Here is a 15,628-nt window from a genome sequence, read left to right as displayed (position 1 = left end):
GAAGACAAATGACAGTCACACAAGTGTTTCGTGTTGTCTTTTCGTTTAATGGCTCGAACCAAATGTTAACTCGGAAATAAAACAAACATGAGAACCTAAATACAAATGTTCTTTTTACAGTTAGGCCATTTTCTTTTCTGAAAACACACAATATGACCACAGCAAACAAACCAAAGTGCAAAATCAAGAGTTTTAACAATACAAGCAGTAGTGTCTCACACAAAAACATAAATAAATCAAATTACTCCAAGACAAATGGCCCTATTGTAAAGACACAGAAAGGGAAGCTGTTCAGGCAATAACAAGTTAATTTGGCAATGATATAATATTATTATTTATCATAACAGCAAAAACAGGTAAAGAAATCTCTTTCCCATGGCGCTCGGAACAATAACTGAAACAATTTGAGAACAATTAAATAAAATGAGCCCACCAAACACATCCAGAGTCAACGCTCTTGAATTCTAGAGCTAGATTTCTTCAGGCTCAAGGTTTCAGCATGGTTCTGGGAAAGGGTAGTCGTAACAGTCTCAAGCAGCTCTGCTGATCTCATCTAAAAACTCCACCATAATGTTGTGGATCCAGATGTCATTTTCCTCTTGTGTGGTGTCCACTAGGTAGACAGAGATTTTGCGCTCCCAGGGCCACTCCCCCTCCTCAACTGACTCGATCTGGGCCACCAGCGGCTTTTTCTCAACATGGTTACGGAACACCATAGAAGCTTCCTCACACCAGACCCCTTGCTTGACACCTGAAAACAAGTATTTTACATGTAAATCAGAAGCTTTAATACATGCATTAGTTTTGAGGTGACTTGCAATTGGGCTGGGTGATGCATCAATTATTTACAATATATTTGCCATTTTGACGACAACATAAAACATCAATACAGATCAGTATTGTGATGATTTTAACATTTTTATTTGGTTGTTAATTTTCCGATAGAATATGCTATCAGCCTTTTGTCACGACTCGTTTAAGATAAATATACTTTATGAAATCAATTTAAATCAGAGATGCTATTAACCACTGATTTCACACTTCATTTGTACAATCATTCAAAGCTGTTCACAGAAGGCCCTGTTAGATGAAGTATCTGTGATGAACTGCACCAAATCACAACAATCTCATGCTATGCCATTGATACAGGCATCAAAAGGTATTTTACGCTATTATTGCTTCTGCTTTTCGAATGCGGTGAAGTGTGATAAAGGCACTGATCTAAGCTATATAAATTCTCTATTATAGATCAGATCAAGGCTTATTTCGTACATGTCATGTAAAAATATGTCGTTTTAAGGACATAACATCTCTTTATAACAAGATGTCAATTTAATGACATAACTTCTCTTTATTACAAGATGTCATTTTAACAACATCTCGTTATTACGACATAAGTGGGGAAAAAAAATTATATGTAATATAGCAAAATATTCTTACTTTTGATCTTTTAGTAAAAAAGCCTTGTTTTGCTAAAAAAAAAAAAAAAAAAAAAAATGTAACCATACTTCCTTTAAATAATCTACTTTCCAACATTGGGTGTTTGGCTGAAATATACTGTATGGTTCCTCTGAAAGATAAATAATCCTTTCAGCCATTTCAGAGCAAATACAGTATGTTTATCAAATACTAGAAGGTGGCTGCAAAATAATTAAAATATTATTTTGTTTTGAGCTCCATTTGGCTCTGGCTTCTCTCTTACCAGCCAGCTGAGCAAAAATGCCCTGGAATGGCAGCTGCCTGAACTCATCGATGAGTGGTTGGAGCTGGGAATAGTTGATCAACTCGTACTTCCCATAATCCAGTTCGTACACAGAGACTAAGCCATTGGTCAGGACGCCCTTTACCAAAACACGATGCCAACTATAGATAAAGACAGCAAGGTGACGAAGTAGTTAGTGAGAAAGAAAGAAAAAGACAATTTATTTACTTGTGTTATTCAGGTGAGGAATTACAATCAGAGGTGCCATTCAGATCTCACTTGTTGTCAATCTTGGCAGCGTAGACGCTATTTTTCTGGATGTTGATTTGGGTTACTTCCTGTTTATTGTAGAACAGGATCATCTCTCCCATCAGCACTACTAGCTTGTACAGCTCCTGCCACGGCTGTAGCACAAAGTGCCCAGGGTGGCATGCAACCGACACAAACACATCCATGTTTTGCCCGACAAGCGGCAAGTCCATCTGAGGGGGCAGTGTGAGGGCAGTAGACTGTGTAGGAGATGTATGGGGGTTGTCCCCTGCCTCTGGCAGGATAGTTTCAGAAACCCTGGCCATCTTGCTAAAGTAGGCTCCCCGTTGCCAGAATGGACATGAGGCTAGCTGGTGGTTAATGCTGCTCTGAAGGTCATGAGCTCCAGTGCCACTGAAGAGGTAGACATGCACAGTCCTGGTCTCATCAAGCTTGACTATCTAAACACACAATAAACATGCCAATAAATGGACATAGCTATATTTAGTTTTTCTGCAACATGTAAATACAGGAACTTTCACTAGGTGACCTGAATAGCTCTATTTCATTCTAGAATTATTAGGTTGATTTTGTAGAGGAGTGCATCTACAAAATAATAATAATAATAATAATAATAATAATAATAATAAAAACTTTTTTAATCTGAAGTCTTTTTTTTTTTTTAGGGCAAACTATCCTTTTCAATCTAAACAATTTGAGAAAACTAGGAAAAATTTGGGTGTTCAAATTTGATTAATCAAAGGCTACATTCCCACTGCTTTTGACATCCTCTATAACCATGAAATAATAATTATTATTAATAATAATAAAAATAATGAACAATATAGGTAATATATTGTAATGACTATTGTACTGTAAATAAATAAAAAAAAAGAGTTAATAATAATAATAATAATAATAATAATAATATTATTATTATTATTAACAACAACAATATTTTATAGCACAACTGTCATATTACAATATTTACATTGTAGTTTCTTAATTTCAAAAGTCAAACCCAGGGCCTGTACCATGATGGTAGTTGAACAAACTCAGGGTTACAGGATTAGTTTCAAGTTGACAAAACCAAACCACTCCAATCTGGCTTTGTTGGTACCATGATGCTGATCATCAACTTTCTCTGTCAACTCAGGCTTTGATCCTGAATTTTTGGAGCACGTGCACATAAATGCGTGACATCAGTGCCAAAGAGCCAATCACATGCTTTGCAACAGAGAGAAACTGTGGTTCACTTCTCTACACTAAAGAAAATACTTGTCCATGAAAGTGGACAAATAAAAGAAATGATCTTGCTCTATCAGTGTAAGTGAAACTTGTGAAGTTAGTTTATATGAGACTCAAACATGTAAGATCACATGTAGTCATATTTAAAGAGTTGATTTACAGCTTATTTATTTTACATATGATCTGTATATATTAATATTCTAAATGCTAATAATAACAGTTAAACTAAAATTGCTTGTGTGTAATTGATTAATAATAATAATAATAATAATTATATAAATAATATATAAATCATAAAAATAATAAAGTAATGATTAAATCCAGGCAATTTTATCGTTAAATTTTTTTTTTTTTTTTTTTTTACTATATAGTGACCTTTAATTTGGAGGAAGAGAAACTGGGGGAGTGACTTTATTGCCTTGGAGGTGTCAGTATCACTTAGCTCACATCTGATTGGTCCAATTTCAGTTTGAGATCTCTGACCCAGAACATAACCTGCCCTGGAGCAGGTTAGCTGTGGAGTATAAGTTACTATGGTGATGAACACCGCTAAAAGCAAAGTCATTTTCATGGTACCTAAAACCCAGGATTGGTGCAAACTAATCTGAAACTTGCCTGGCTAGCCAGCTAATATTACTTAATATTCAACAATATTACTGATCTTCCTGCATTGACACCATTGCATGCGAACTGAACAGAGCTGGACGATGACATCACTGTTTTCTCCAGAGCTGCTGTATAGATAAATGAACTAAATTAATAACTAATGATTTTTACAACAAAAATGAATCAATACTGAACTTACTTAAGCTGGACAATGACACCATTTTCTTCTAGAGCTGCTGTACAGCCAAAACAAACTTTGTAACATTTTTCTATCACTGTAAAGCTGCTTTGAAACTGCATTGTAAAAAGCGCTATATAAATAAAAGGTGACTTGACTATTACACTAAGCCATAATGATTTCAAAATATCGTGCATCCCTACTTTAGACCTACCTTCATGCAACTGGGGGCTTTGCTGAGGACTGTCTCTCTCAACCATAAAACAGCTTCAGGAGGCCAAACACCCCCATCTGCATTCACATCCTCCAGGAGGCACTTTATAGCCTATAGGGGCAGAAGTATATAACAATTACTTTCATTCATATCTAAATGAGTTATTTGAGCTATTTTATTATTCAAAAACAAGAAAAAACAAAAACGTAAATGACGTAAATTAGACAATGACCTGCACATCTGTAGTAAGTGACGAGCATGAATGGAAATGAGTGAGCAAAAAGACAGACGTGTGTACCTGAGATGGAATGGTGATGAGCTCTCTGAGGTAGATTGGCGGGATCTCTCTGAGCTCACTGACCTCCAGAGAAGCAGGAAGTCCCAGATCCAAAAACAAGATGTCCAACACTTGGCTGCCATGAAGGTTAATGATCTACACACAGATGAAACACACATTCTACATATAACCAAATGAACAAATTTAATTTTCACTAGGGCTGCACAACACTGGGGAAAAAACCCGACATCTTTAAAAATTGCTATATTTAGTTCTTCTGCAACAAATTGTGATATGAAAACTGGAATTTTTACTCAATGACTTGAATAGCTCTATTTGGAAAAGGTTATTTTGTAGGGCATTACATCTGCATATAAAATACAAATGCTGATTATTCACATAGAAATTTCTTCATTTTTAAACATTAAACCTATGTGCTTTTATTTTGGAAGAAAACCACAGGGAGTCCTTAAAGTTTCTCCTTAATCGTCAAGAGGTTTACAAACACTTCTCATTACAAATCTAGTGAAATGAGTGTTGCATGTTGCATGTTACTGCAAACCGTATCATGAGCTTCATGTGTGTAAATGAACATATTGCCATGCTTCATTTTGAAACCCCCAGCGGATAAATTTAATTAAACTGCAGCCCTTGCAATTTGGTAATTGCATTAAACCATATTGTGATTTTGATTTTAATTTCAATATATTTTGAAGCCCTAATTTTTTTTTTTTTACTGAACCAAATGCCAATTTAAATGTGTGAGTAGAGTTGGGTATCGTTTGAATTTTAGCGATTCTGCTTATCGATTCAGATTATTTTAGATTCTAGTAAGATAAAAACATTGTCAAACATTTAAATCAAACATATTTATTCTGTGTCTTTTGGCAAAATGTTTTGTTGCAGATGATTTCCATGAACAAAAATCAGCAGCTTACAAAAAAAAAAAAAAAAACCAGCAGCCTAAAGAACACTAACATTTTCATATGGTTTTAACAAAAATATCACAGAAAAAACAACTGGACTAACTAATATAAATTTCAAAAATTATTAAAAACAAGTAAATAGTAATAAAATAAAAACAACAAAACAAATTAGCAATAGCACAAATAAACAAGTTCAGGTACAGAAATTGTAATCAAATGTAAAATAACTGCATAGTTTTCTTTTTATAAATAAAATATAGATAGATTAATCCTTAAAGTTACAAAAGTTATTTAGTCAAGATCAGTAAGTGATTTTCATTTTCTTTTGTCCTATGGTTAACATTAATGACAGACTGCAGCAGGTTTATTAGGCTGCTGTCACTTTAAGACCTCATGCAGGATCCAATATACTGTTATATGTACAATATACAATATCTGTTACACATGCATTCTCTTTCTCAATTGTTTACGTTCACTTAAGAAAAAAACGAGTTTACCAAGATATTTTGACAATTTCGTGTGTATTTATGCGTTCAAGAACTCAATTCAGTATTGCGCACTATATGAGGTGGCTCTCTGTGTCGAATTGAGTTCTCTTTCGAGTCTTCTGGCACTTGAAAATGGTTTGAAATCACATTAAAATGCGCACACAGGAATCGATAAGTGGAATTGAATTTTTAATTTTATTACAAAGTGTGCAATTCTGACCTTAAGTATCCGATTACAGAATTGGAATCGATTTTTGATTCCCAACCCTATGTGTGAGGACATTTAACTCCAAAGATAGAACATGAGTGATGAAAGGAAAAAGCAGAATGTCTACTCACCTCTGCTCTCGCCCATTTGCCCTTGTATTTAGCTAGACACACTTTCCCGCAGAACGGTTTGGACACCAACAGCTCCCATGTTAACTTAGAAACACATAAGAGACATTTAATGCTCCCACGATCATATACACCTAACAGATGCCTAAAATTGAAAACACTGAATTTAATTGTTTTACCTGAGAGATGAAATGTGACTCAATCTTGTCCATGATGTCTTTAAGTTTGGCCTGGCCTCGAGAAGGCAGCTGACAGTAAATACTGCCATCAGAGCACACATTTGTCACACACACGTTTATGTACACGCTGTTCACCTGAAGAGACATGAGGGGAAAAACACATTATTATTCATTAATTTTGTGAGTTTATACCTTTTTGTTTTCTGGAAAAATCCAATTTAATAATTTTGTGATTTTATTAATGATTGACCTGTAGAGGATTCTCCATGGACTTATCCTGCAGGGCTTTCAAGCATACAGCGTTCACATTGACATCATCGTTCTGAGAAGTGTCATATAGCACAATTAGCGGTGTGTCCTCTCGCTCCACAATCTCAGCCAATACCGTACGACCAACAGCTAATGACTCCAGAGTCTTCAGAACTACCGCATCTGTACTGAATGGCTCTAGACCTGAGAAACACATGTAAATGTGATCACAAAAAGTAATTACATAACATATTGCTCTCTCACACATACACAAAGGCCTCTGATAAATGTTACCTGCAAGTTGGCATGTGGTTGCCTGGAAGGGAAGAGTCAGGAATTGATCCCTCAGCTGGAGTATCTTCTTCCTGCTGACCACCTCAAAGAACCCATGATCCACACAGTACACCTACGAAAAGGAAAGATGATGTTAGAGATGCACCGGCCTTAAATCGGAACTGGGCGGTTTTTGCTCCAAACACACGATTGCAACCGGACGGTTTTTAGTTTGCATTCATTTCCCAAAGTGTCATTTGTGTGGAAATATTACACAGTCTGTAAAGAGGACATTAACACAGTTCAAAGATGGGACATGCTGAAGACAGACACAAAGAAGGGAACAAAGATGCTTAAAATATATATAAAATATAAAAATATAAATATTGAATTGGGGGTGGGGGTTTATATGAATGGATCTATGATAGGGTTGTCAAAAGTACTGACTTTGGTACCAGGTCGGTACGCACTCAACATATATGTCTGTGATTGACTACAATGATCAACGCTTCAAAAACATGTTGTAAATAGACATCAATGAGGCTCTTCACCGAGCGCTTAGATACACACGGAAGTGCTTTGTGTACAGCGGTTCCATAAGCACCACCTACTGTAGCATAATTTCACAAATCTAAAGTCAGACTATTCTGTTTTTGCTTTAAATCTTGAAAATAATACAATCTAATTCAAATCAAAAACAATTGCTCATGCTACATGTGTGTAGCACCTTTCTTTGGATTAAAATGCAGTGGTCGCCTCTAATTTCAAATGGCTATATATTTGTTTAAAGCCAGTTTGCCTGTTATAGAGCAAATAAAAGAAATTAGCTTGAAGAAGAAAAAAAAAAAAGAAAAAAAAAAATCAGCAACTGCTATCGTAATTGACCAGTTTACTTGTTTAAAAAAAAAAAAAAAAAAAAAATCGGTGCATCAATAGATGAAGTCTAGTAAATGTTAAAACTTTGATCAACATAATGTATTTATAATTATGTTAAATTAAAATAATATAATAACAAATACCAGTTTTTAATATCAAGCAGCGTAACAAGAGTTTTTGGACAGCTAAAATAAGTGGAAACAGATGACACAAGAAGTCTCACACATTCAAGTTACAAATGGCCATACCTGCTCTTAAGTTGTCAATAAAGTGGATACAGAAGTGGATACAGAAGAGTCTGGTACCTTCACGTTGTCCTCTGTGACCTGGTGGACCTGAGCTCTCAGTACTGCATCTTCCTCCATAGTAACCGCCACCAGTTGTCCAGTTTTTGGGGAGAGAAGACGAATTCCAGCTCCAACTGTATTATAGAATTGAAGCATGGCCTCCTCCATCACCTCCAGAGCTTTAGAGTATCCATCCCCCACAAACCTGAAAAATAAGACACCATCATGAATCCACAACCTTAAATAATAGAACTAGAGATTCATCTTATATCTAACAGTAAAATATTGGTTTTGTGAGCATTACCTGAGAACAACGTTGTTGGTGCTGCTGACCTCCATCACCAAAACAGATAGAAACTCTGTCGCTGGGATAATCAGAGGAGGCACATGTGGATTGCTGGCACAGAGCATAACCAGTGGTGGTGGGCGAGGACGGGGCTGCGTCTGCACCTGGCATGGTAGTGTGTACAGTATGGCTCTCTTTCGATTGTCCGGCATGGGGTATTCAACCATACACGCATCTGCCAACAAAGACAGATCCTCCAACACATACTGCGGAAACTCGCACCTGAGAGACAAGACAAAGTTAAAAAAAAAAAAAAAAAAAAAAAAAAATTTTAATTTTTCATTCACATGATGATATGCATATTTTTAATTACAGCTGCAGTTAAGAACAGCATGCTAATAAACCACATTCATAATATTTTAGCAGTATGCAATTTTTTCTTGATTTATTTTTGTTTGGATAGCCAAAAATTACAGTTTATACAACTTTTTTTTAAAAAATGTAAACAATCTAAATTATAGTATTTTAATGATAAATGGACTTCTGTTCGAAATTTCCATTGCATACTGAAAATAGTATGGAGTGCACTATACAAATATACAGTATACAGCATAGCATCTCACCCAAAGGCCTCCTGGAAAAGCTGTGGAAGTGCATGAGCCCACAGGCCCTGGCTGTATTTATTGAGCAGCTGCCGCAGCTTCTGCTTGATCTCTGGAGTCAGAGGCTGGTGAGAGGGCGGGGTGGAGGGAGGGGTGATGAGTGCGTTGGGTTGAGCTTTGGGTGTTTCGGGGAGAGTAAAATCCATCATGGTGGAGTTGGGCGATGTTGGGCTCAAGAGTGTTTGGGATTTCTGGGTTGAAGGAGGAATGTTAATGGCAAGAGTTCTGAGGATGCGGGTAGTTTGCTGGGCAGGTGTTGGCTGTTTCCAAGACGCAGTGTTAGGAGACTGCTTGCATGGAGCTACAGCAGGCACAGTGCTTGGTTTTGGGGCAGGGTCCAAGACTGGATACACCAGGCGGTCCACTATGTTATTGCTGCCTGGCTTTTCAACCTAAAGGACAGCAGAGACAAAGAAAACAAAATGATCATTTATCATATAACAATAGTCACCATCTTTACTACATTATAAGGTTCAGTAAGTAATTTCTGAAAAACACTTGATAATTGAAATCAACCCAAACAAACACACCCCTCCCTTCATTGCTCCGCCCCCAAAATATATGAACATGCAATGCAAGAGAGGATGTCTCTTTATCATAGCTGAAGTGAAGAAAAATAAAGCGAAGATGAAAAAAAAAAAAATGACAAGGAAGAACAAATGAACATACAGTACACAAGAGAATATATATAAGCAAGAGTTTGTTACAACAACAGCATATCTTGTTTCTGTGAAACATAGCAAAACCAATGTTACTCGCGTATGGAGCAGAAACAACACAACCTCTGCATCTTCAGGCTCTCCCGAGCTGGAAAGCTTTTCTAATATTAACGCAGCTCCTAAAGCTCTTGTCTGATCATAACCCTTCTTTTTCCAGTGATATTCCTCTGACCTTTTCTCTTTTGTAATGTCTCTCAGCCATCTCGTTTTCTACAGTCTCTCTTCAAATCTCCCTCTTATTCACTCTAAAAATGTGTTGTGGCACCCGGCCTGATCCACTTTGAACAAAGTTTCTCGGAAATCGATCACCCAAAAGTATAAGGTGTCATCATTTTTTTATCCTCATGTCATACCTTTTGACATTTTTACTAGTGTTTCAATATTACTACTTTAGTTTAAATTTACTTAGTTGCCAAGGCAAATTGTTTTCATTTTCGTTTAGTTTGAGATTTTCAAGCTAATACTTACATTTTAATTTCAGCTCCATTTCAATTAACAAAACCAGTTTTAATAGTTTTAGTTAACAATAATAACCCTGATCAAGAACTTATTGTAATTTGATCATGTAGACAGATTAATGGGTACAGTGTGATTTTAGCAGTCAGCATGTGTTTGTGTATTTCAGTTTTCGTACAGTGCAGATGTGCGTCCACGTCTCCACTTCTTTGTGCATGTGGAGCTCTTCCTGGAACATATTCCTATAGAGCTGAGGGATTTTGGACAGCCAGACTCCACTGCTGTACTTCTGCAAAAGCTGTTTGAGTCGACCCTGAACCACCTCAACATCAGCATGGTTTACAGGCTTTTGCTGAGCTGAAGAAAACAGAAACAAACGTCACACTTAAATTGATATAAAAAAAAAAAAAAAAAAAAAAAAAAAAAGATTATAAAAGTGAAGTAGCATATCCTGAGGACAATACAGTGCTGCAGTGATGAAATATTTTTGTAGGCCAACCCAGAAGTTACCTCCACCCTGGTTCCCTAGACAAAAAGCCAATAGGATGTTCCAAATGGCTTTTGGATTATTGCAGAAAATAGGCTCTATGACAAACAAAAGTTTATGAGGCTTACAGGTTTTGTTCAGGTTAATCTTCAGAAATTAACTCAAACTATGAATTCTAAATATGGCAGTAGTAAAGAGCAAAAGTTAGGCCATAAGCGAACTACACCAGATACATGACTGCAACGTCACCACAACTAAACTTGTGACAACTTTCAATCTTTCATTTAAAATTTCTGAATAGGACAGTCTGATGACGTTTAATGTCCCAAGAGCCTCTGTAGTCCCATGTAGTCACTTGTGGGCTATTACTGATGTATTTTGTGTCTTGGAAAAAAAAACTGAAAATGTACTGAGCTTGTGTTAACCATAAACCTTATTTTAGGAATTTAACCAAACCCCCATTCAAAAAAATCCATTGACTAACAATGGAACAAAAAAGTAAAAATGCTAACTTTTTCCAGGTTTTATGATTTATTCCTGCAGCACTCTACAGTGACAATCTATGAAGAAAAATGAGAAAAATAAACCCTAGGTGTCAATCATTAGACTTAGTGATAAGTTTAGGTTTCAGTGCCATATCTATTAAACCTTTGACAAAATCACACCGGAACATTCAAATCTGTGTTGGTGCTGCCGCTGAGCAAGAGAAAGCAGTTAGGCATCTAGGTATGAAACAGCTTCAACAGTCTTTTTCAGCCACACAGTATTGTTATTTCTGTGTTACAAATATTCAAAATATCACAGAAATACTGGGATAAAAGTTTATATTTCAGATATAAACACTGATGTCTACAAAAGCGATCAAAATAGAGCAAATCAGATAACAATTGTATCGATTACATCGTTACGCCAGTAGGTGGTGACAAGTGAGTTAAAATTATTTGGCATTGAATCATTCATTCAAGAGACGCTGATTCATCCAGTAATGAAACAAGTGAGTCATTGAATCACTCATTCAAACAAACAGATTAATATTAATTAAACATTTTAAATAGACTGCAGCAGTTAACATTTTGTCAGAACCTCTAGTAAATTTCATGTTATTTGTTTAGTTGTCTATTCAGAATCGTGTTCTTTACTTTAAACAAAAATATTACATATATATATATATATATATATATATATTGTGATTTTCAATTTATTCAGAATCACGCAACTCTAGTTTCAGGCTTCGGTTCTGCCTAAATAAAACACTGTATCTGGGCCAACATAAACATTACCGTTGTCATGAAGAAAATACAAATATTTTTGAAAGGGCAAAACATGTGGTTTACCTGGTATCCCACTGCTCTTATAAGGGGAAGTCTTTATTTCCGTATTGATCTTGCTGGGTACAAATGTAGTCCCCCCTAACCTGAAATCACAAGTGTTGGGATGAATGTATTGAGAATGTTTTAGTGCTCACAAGTGTTTTGTCTCACGTCACTCACCCTGGTGATTTCCAGTTCTGTTGCCGAGAAGGAGCCCGGGAGGAGGGGAGGTCGGTACTGTAAAGCTGGCGCTGGTTATGGTAAAAACTAGATTTGGATGCGGTGCCTCGAGCGGGATGAGTCATGTGTCCCGGTTGCCGCAGAGACAAGCGAGGTTTGACTGCGAAGACCAAAACAGTTAAACCACATCAATAAACAAGCACATACCTCGAAGGGCTACATGACGGTCTGAAGGATGCTAAACAGTTTGTGGCATTAGAGCGCAACGGTGACCGACTGCCACAGATATAGCCAGCACACATATACAGACAAGCTTGGTGGGCAAAGGCACGGCATTAAACCCTTTAATAAGCGCTCTCATGGGACGTGGGCACACAAACTAAGATTTTCAATGTCAGAGTTAATCCCATTAACTTGATTAATGTGATTAACATGCTCTTTAAAGGTGAAGCGTTTAAAAAAAAAAAAAAAAAAAAAAAAACTTGTTTTACAACTAAAGAAAACCATTTGACTTTGTAACAGACAAAAAAGAATAAAAATCCATTTAAGGTTTTGCACCTCACACAAATTAAGCTTAAAGACCCCCTTTTGTGAAAATCAAGTTTTTACTGTTGTTTGTGTGTCTATGTGGTGTTTTTAATTAGCTTTAAGACAAACCATGTGCAAATTCATAAGTCAGCACCATTGTTGAGTATTTTCTCCTTAAAACTGCAGCGAACCAAAGACAGACTCAAAAATGCACTTTGAAATCACCGGTGTTTCTGACGTTACAAACTACCTTGCAACCAATCACATCAACATGCAGGCAGGCTTTAGCATATCATTAACTATGCTGCGAAACAGGGGAGTCTCAATAGAAGCCAGTTTATCTCTGAGTATTTTCCTGTTGATATGAAAAGTCGCGTACATTTAGCAATATAGTGGGCGAGTTATGTATATGATGTATATTACGATGTTATGATGAACTATATGCCTTTCTCCACTGACGTTCTGAGTTGTTCGAAGCATTTCTAAAGGCAGCTGTCTGACTCTGAGATGAAGCACGGGAACTCAAAAGCAATTCAAAAGTCACCTAGAATAGCACAAGCTAGAAAAACGAGTGATTAGGAAATAGTGAAAACAGAAGCAATTTATTTTAAAAATTTTTTAAAGCAAGTTAGAAAAAATGTGACATTATGAAATGCAAATCTTGACTGAAATGAACGACAAAAAGGACATTATATCAGCCAAACAGCATCTCTCTTTTCTTTTGTTTGTGCATGTGAGTTACCGTTATATGAAAACAAAGAGGAAGACTTTGCTCTCATTTGGAAGTTCAGCAATTTAGAGCAGCCGGACTTCTTCACATTCTTCTGCCGGGCGACCAGCTGCGCGATGTGTGCCGTCTCCTCACACACACCAGCAAAACACATGACCTACAAACATAGACAAAGTCTGACACATTATAGTTTGGTTTCTACTTTTTGGCATAAATATCACAAACACACAAATTCCCAGTTGGAGAAGGAAAAATGTAACTGTCGATTCACAAAAATCTGAAGTCGGTTCACCATGGCCTATTTATATAAAATCTCAATGATGTTTTTGTTTTCACATAGCCTGAAGTCCATGCACACAGCATTTGTAAACAAAAGATAAGTGGTCTATTAACAGATAAACTGACTGCATCACCTCTCCAGCAATGGAGCGTTCAAGCCGCACCACACCAGGAATGCTGCGCAGAAAGCTCTCTAGATTGGCATGGCCAAACTGCCGGTAAGGAATCATCTCTCCTGTCAGAGCCCGGTAATCTCCCTGCAGGCGGGCCATGGCCACACCGTGCTTACTGCTCTGAAGAACAGCTCGAAGCATCTTTTTCACCAACTCCACGTCACTCATCCTGCACTCAAACACAAAGCCAATTGAATGACTGCAGACAGCATTTTTGTAACCTAATAAGTTGCCAACCTAGATAGGATTTTGGGCATCACAGGCACATTTGGAGTCAGATGAGTTATGAGCTACTCAACAATACTGTCTAGGTAGGCATCTTACTGTGAGACTGATATGCTTTGTAATTAATGAATGTTTCGAGTCTACATAATAATAGAGTGACCCATCAAACTAAAGTTGTGTATAACAGAACAATGTCAATATTCACAATGAAACATTCAGGTCAAATGGACTAACCCCAGGAAAACGTTTGATTATATATATATATATATATATATATATATATATATATATATATATACACACATATAAAACACTATTTTTTTTTGAAAATAACGATTAAGCGGTGTACACACATTAATTTAAATTTTATTGTTGTTGAAAAAGTTATTCATGTTTTTTACTCACTTAGTTTTCCAAAAATGTATGAACATACATGAATATTATGAACTTATAAAACTCTTACATAAACTCTTATAAACTTATTTCTCATCGACCCTGAGACTGAAATCATTTTCATGTCAAAAGTAATGCTTGTTTTGTTTTTTTATGTCATATATATTAATATTACAAACATCCCCTCAAAAACACAGTTTACAAAATTGTATATTTTAAAGCCAGACTAATTTTGGTAGTAGGTATCAGCCAAGATAACCTTACACTTACGAAAAACATAAGCATTTAATCACTCAAATATCAGAAAGGAGACAGGCGGGAACAGAGGAAGCTAACTTTCATCAGACAGTAACGTTAATTAACTAGCTAAGCAAGGTACAGGCAACTGATTTAACTTTATAATTCAGTTTCTTTTAACTTGTAAAGAAACTTTATTCCCAAAATCATAAAAACATGACCAAAACATTATTAAGGGAAGTACTGTTAATTAAACTCACCTGATTGCTTTTTCTCTTCACACTAATTTAGCCGTTTAATATCGCGCGCCACGCACGTGTATTTGCTATCTCTCCAGGTACGTCATACGTCGTCATCTGAAAATGGACTGAGGTCAAATGTCAGAAAGCCCAAAAAATAAATAAATAAAATAAAATAATTCAGCTGAATCCAAGTACGTTATTTACTATTCTATTGTATTTACTTAACAAACAAACAAATAAATAAATAAATCCAAATGTCCCTGACTAGACTAGATTGAAGGGCCAGCCAGCAATCCTTTAAGATAAAGAGTAGAACATTCTTTTTCAGGATTTAGTATTGTAAACACCTATTAAAATGGGTAATCTTGCTCTGTAAAGGCAAAAGTGATAAATAAAACTCATGCTGTGAGAATTCAGGGTGATGACAGTCATGTGCTCACACACAACCCACCTCTGACTAACTAAATTTAAAAACTGTTCACTAAGGAATCAGTGGAGAATAAGCTTAAGCTTCAGAAAATTTTTTCTAATACTATTTCTACTAATGGATGAATGGGCCTAGACATGTTACTGTCACCTCTTCCGTATCACTAACAAAAAGTACCATGGTATTCTTTTAAGTACCTTGGAGTA

The 15,628-nt window shown here is 36.2% G+C and overlaps 1 protein-coding gene across 2 annotated transcripts; it reads right to left on the bottom strand.

Moving 5' to 3' along the window:
• Positions 1 to 24: 24 nt before the first annotated feature.
• On the bottom strand, positions 25 to 15,214 carry tdrd7a (tudor domain containing 7 a). Of its 2 annotated transcripts, none has more exons than XM_051905329.1 (18): positions 14,787 to 15,214; positions 13,860 to 14,067; positions 13,459 to 13,603; positions 12,189 to 12,348; positions 12,033 to 12,112; positions 10,390 to 10,568; positions 8,998 to 9,428; positions 8,393 to 8,656; positions 8,107 to 8,293; positions 6,947 to 7,058; positions 6,654 to 6,856; positions 6,404 to 6,538; positions 6,228 to 6,311; positions 4,496 to 4,630; positions 4,198 to 4,308; positions 1,982 to 2,412; positions 1,703 to 1,863; positions 25 to 751 (listed from the first exon to the last, which is right to left on the bottom strand). In XM_051905329.1, exons 2-18 carry the CDS (start codon positions 14,064 to 14,066, stop codon positions 531 to 533), a joined length of 3,246 nt encoding a protein of 1,081 aa, XP_051761289.1. In that variant the 5' UTR covers position 14,067; positions 14,787 to 15,214; the 3' UTR covers positions 25 to 530. The 2 variants fall into 2 exon arrangements, with proteins under 2 accessions (XP_051761289.1, XP_051761286.1); XM_051905326.1 differs by having other exon boundaries at positions 15,014 to 15,214.
• Positions 15,215 to 15,628: the final 414 nt, after the last annotated feature.

Source organism: Ctenopharyngodon idella, chromosome 1, assembly GCF_019924925.1.
Source record: "Ctenopharyngodon idella isolate HZGC_01 chromosome 1, HZGC01, whole genome shotgun sequence".
In the NCBI taxonomy this organism is placed as follows: Eukaryota; Metazoa; Chordata; class Actinopteri; order Cypriniformes; family Xenocyprididae; genus Ctenopharyngodon; species Ctenopharyngodon idella.
This window is presented reverse-complemented; position numbering and strand designations above follow the sequence as displayed.

Excerpts from the sequence above, each read along its gene's own strand:
- tdrd7a (XM_051905329.1), bottom strand. The coding sequence starts at position 14,066 with ATGAGTGACGTGGAGTTGGTGAAAAAGATGCTTCGAGCTGTTCTTCAG. Across the intron at positions 6,312-6,403 it reads AGTCACATTTCATCTCTCAG|TTAACATGGGAGCTGTTGGT; the intron begins GTAAAACAATTA and ends TGTGTTTCTAAG. Across the intron at positions 4,309-4,495 it reads TCATCACCATTCCATCTCAG|GCTATAAAGTGCCTCCTGGA; the intron begins GTACACACGTCT and ends CTGCCCCTATAG.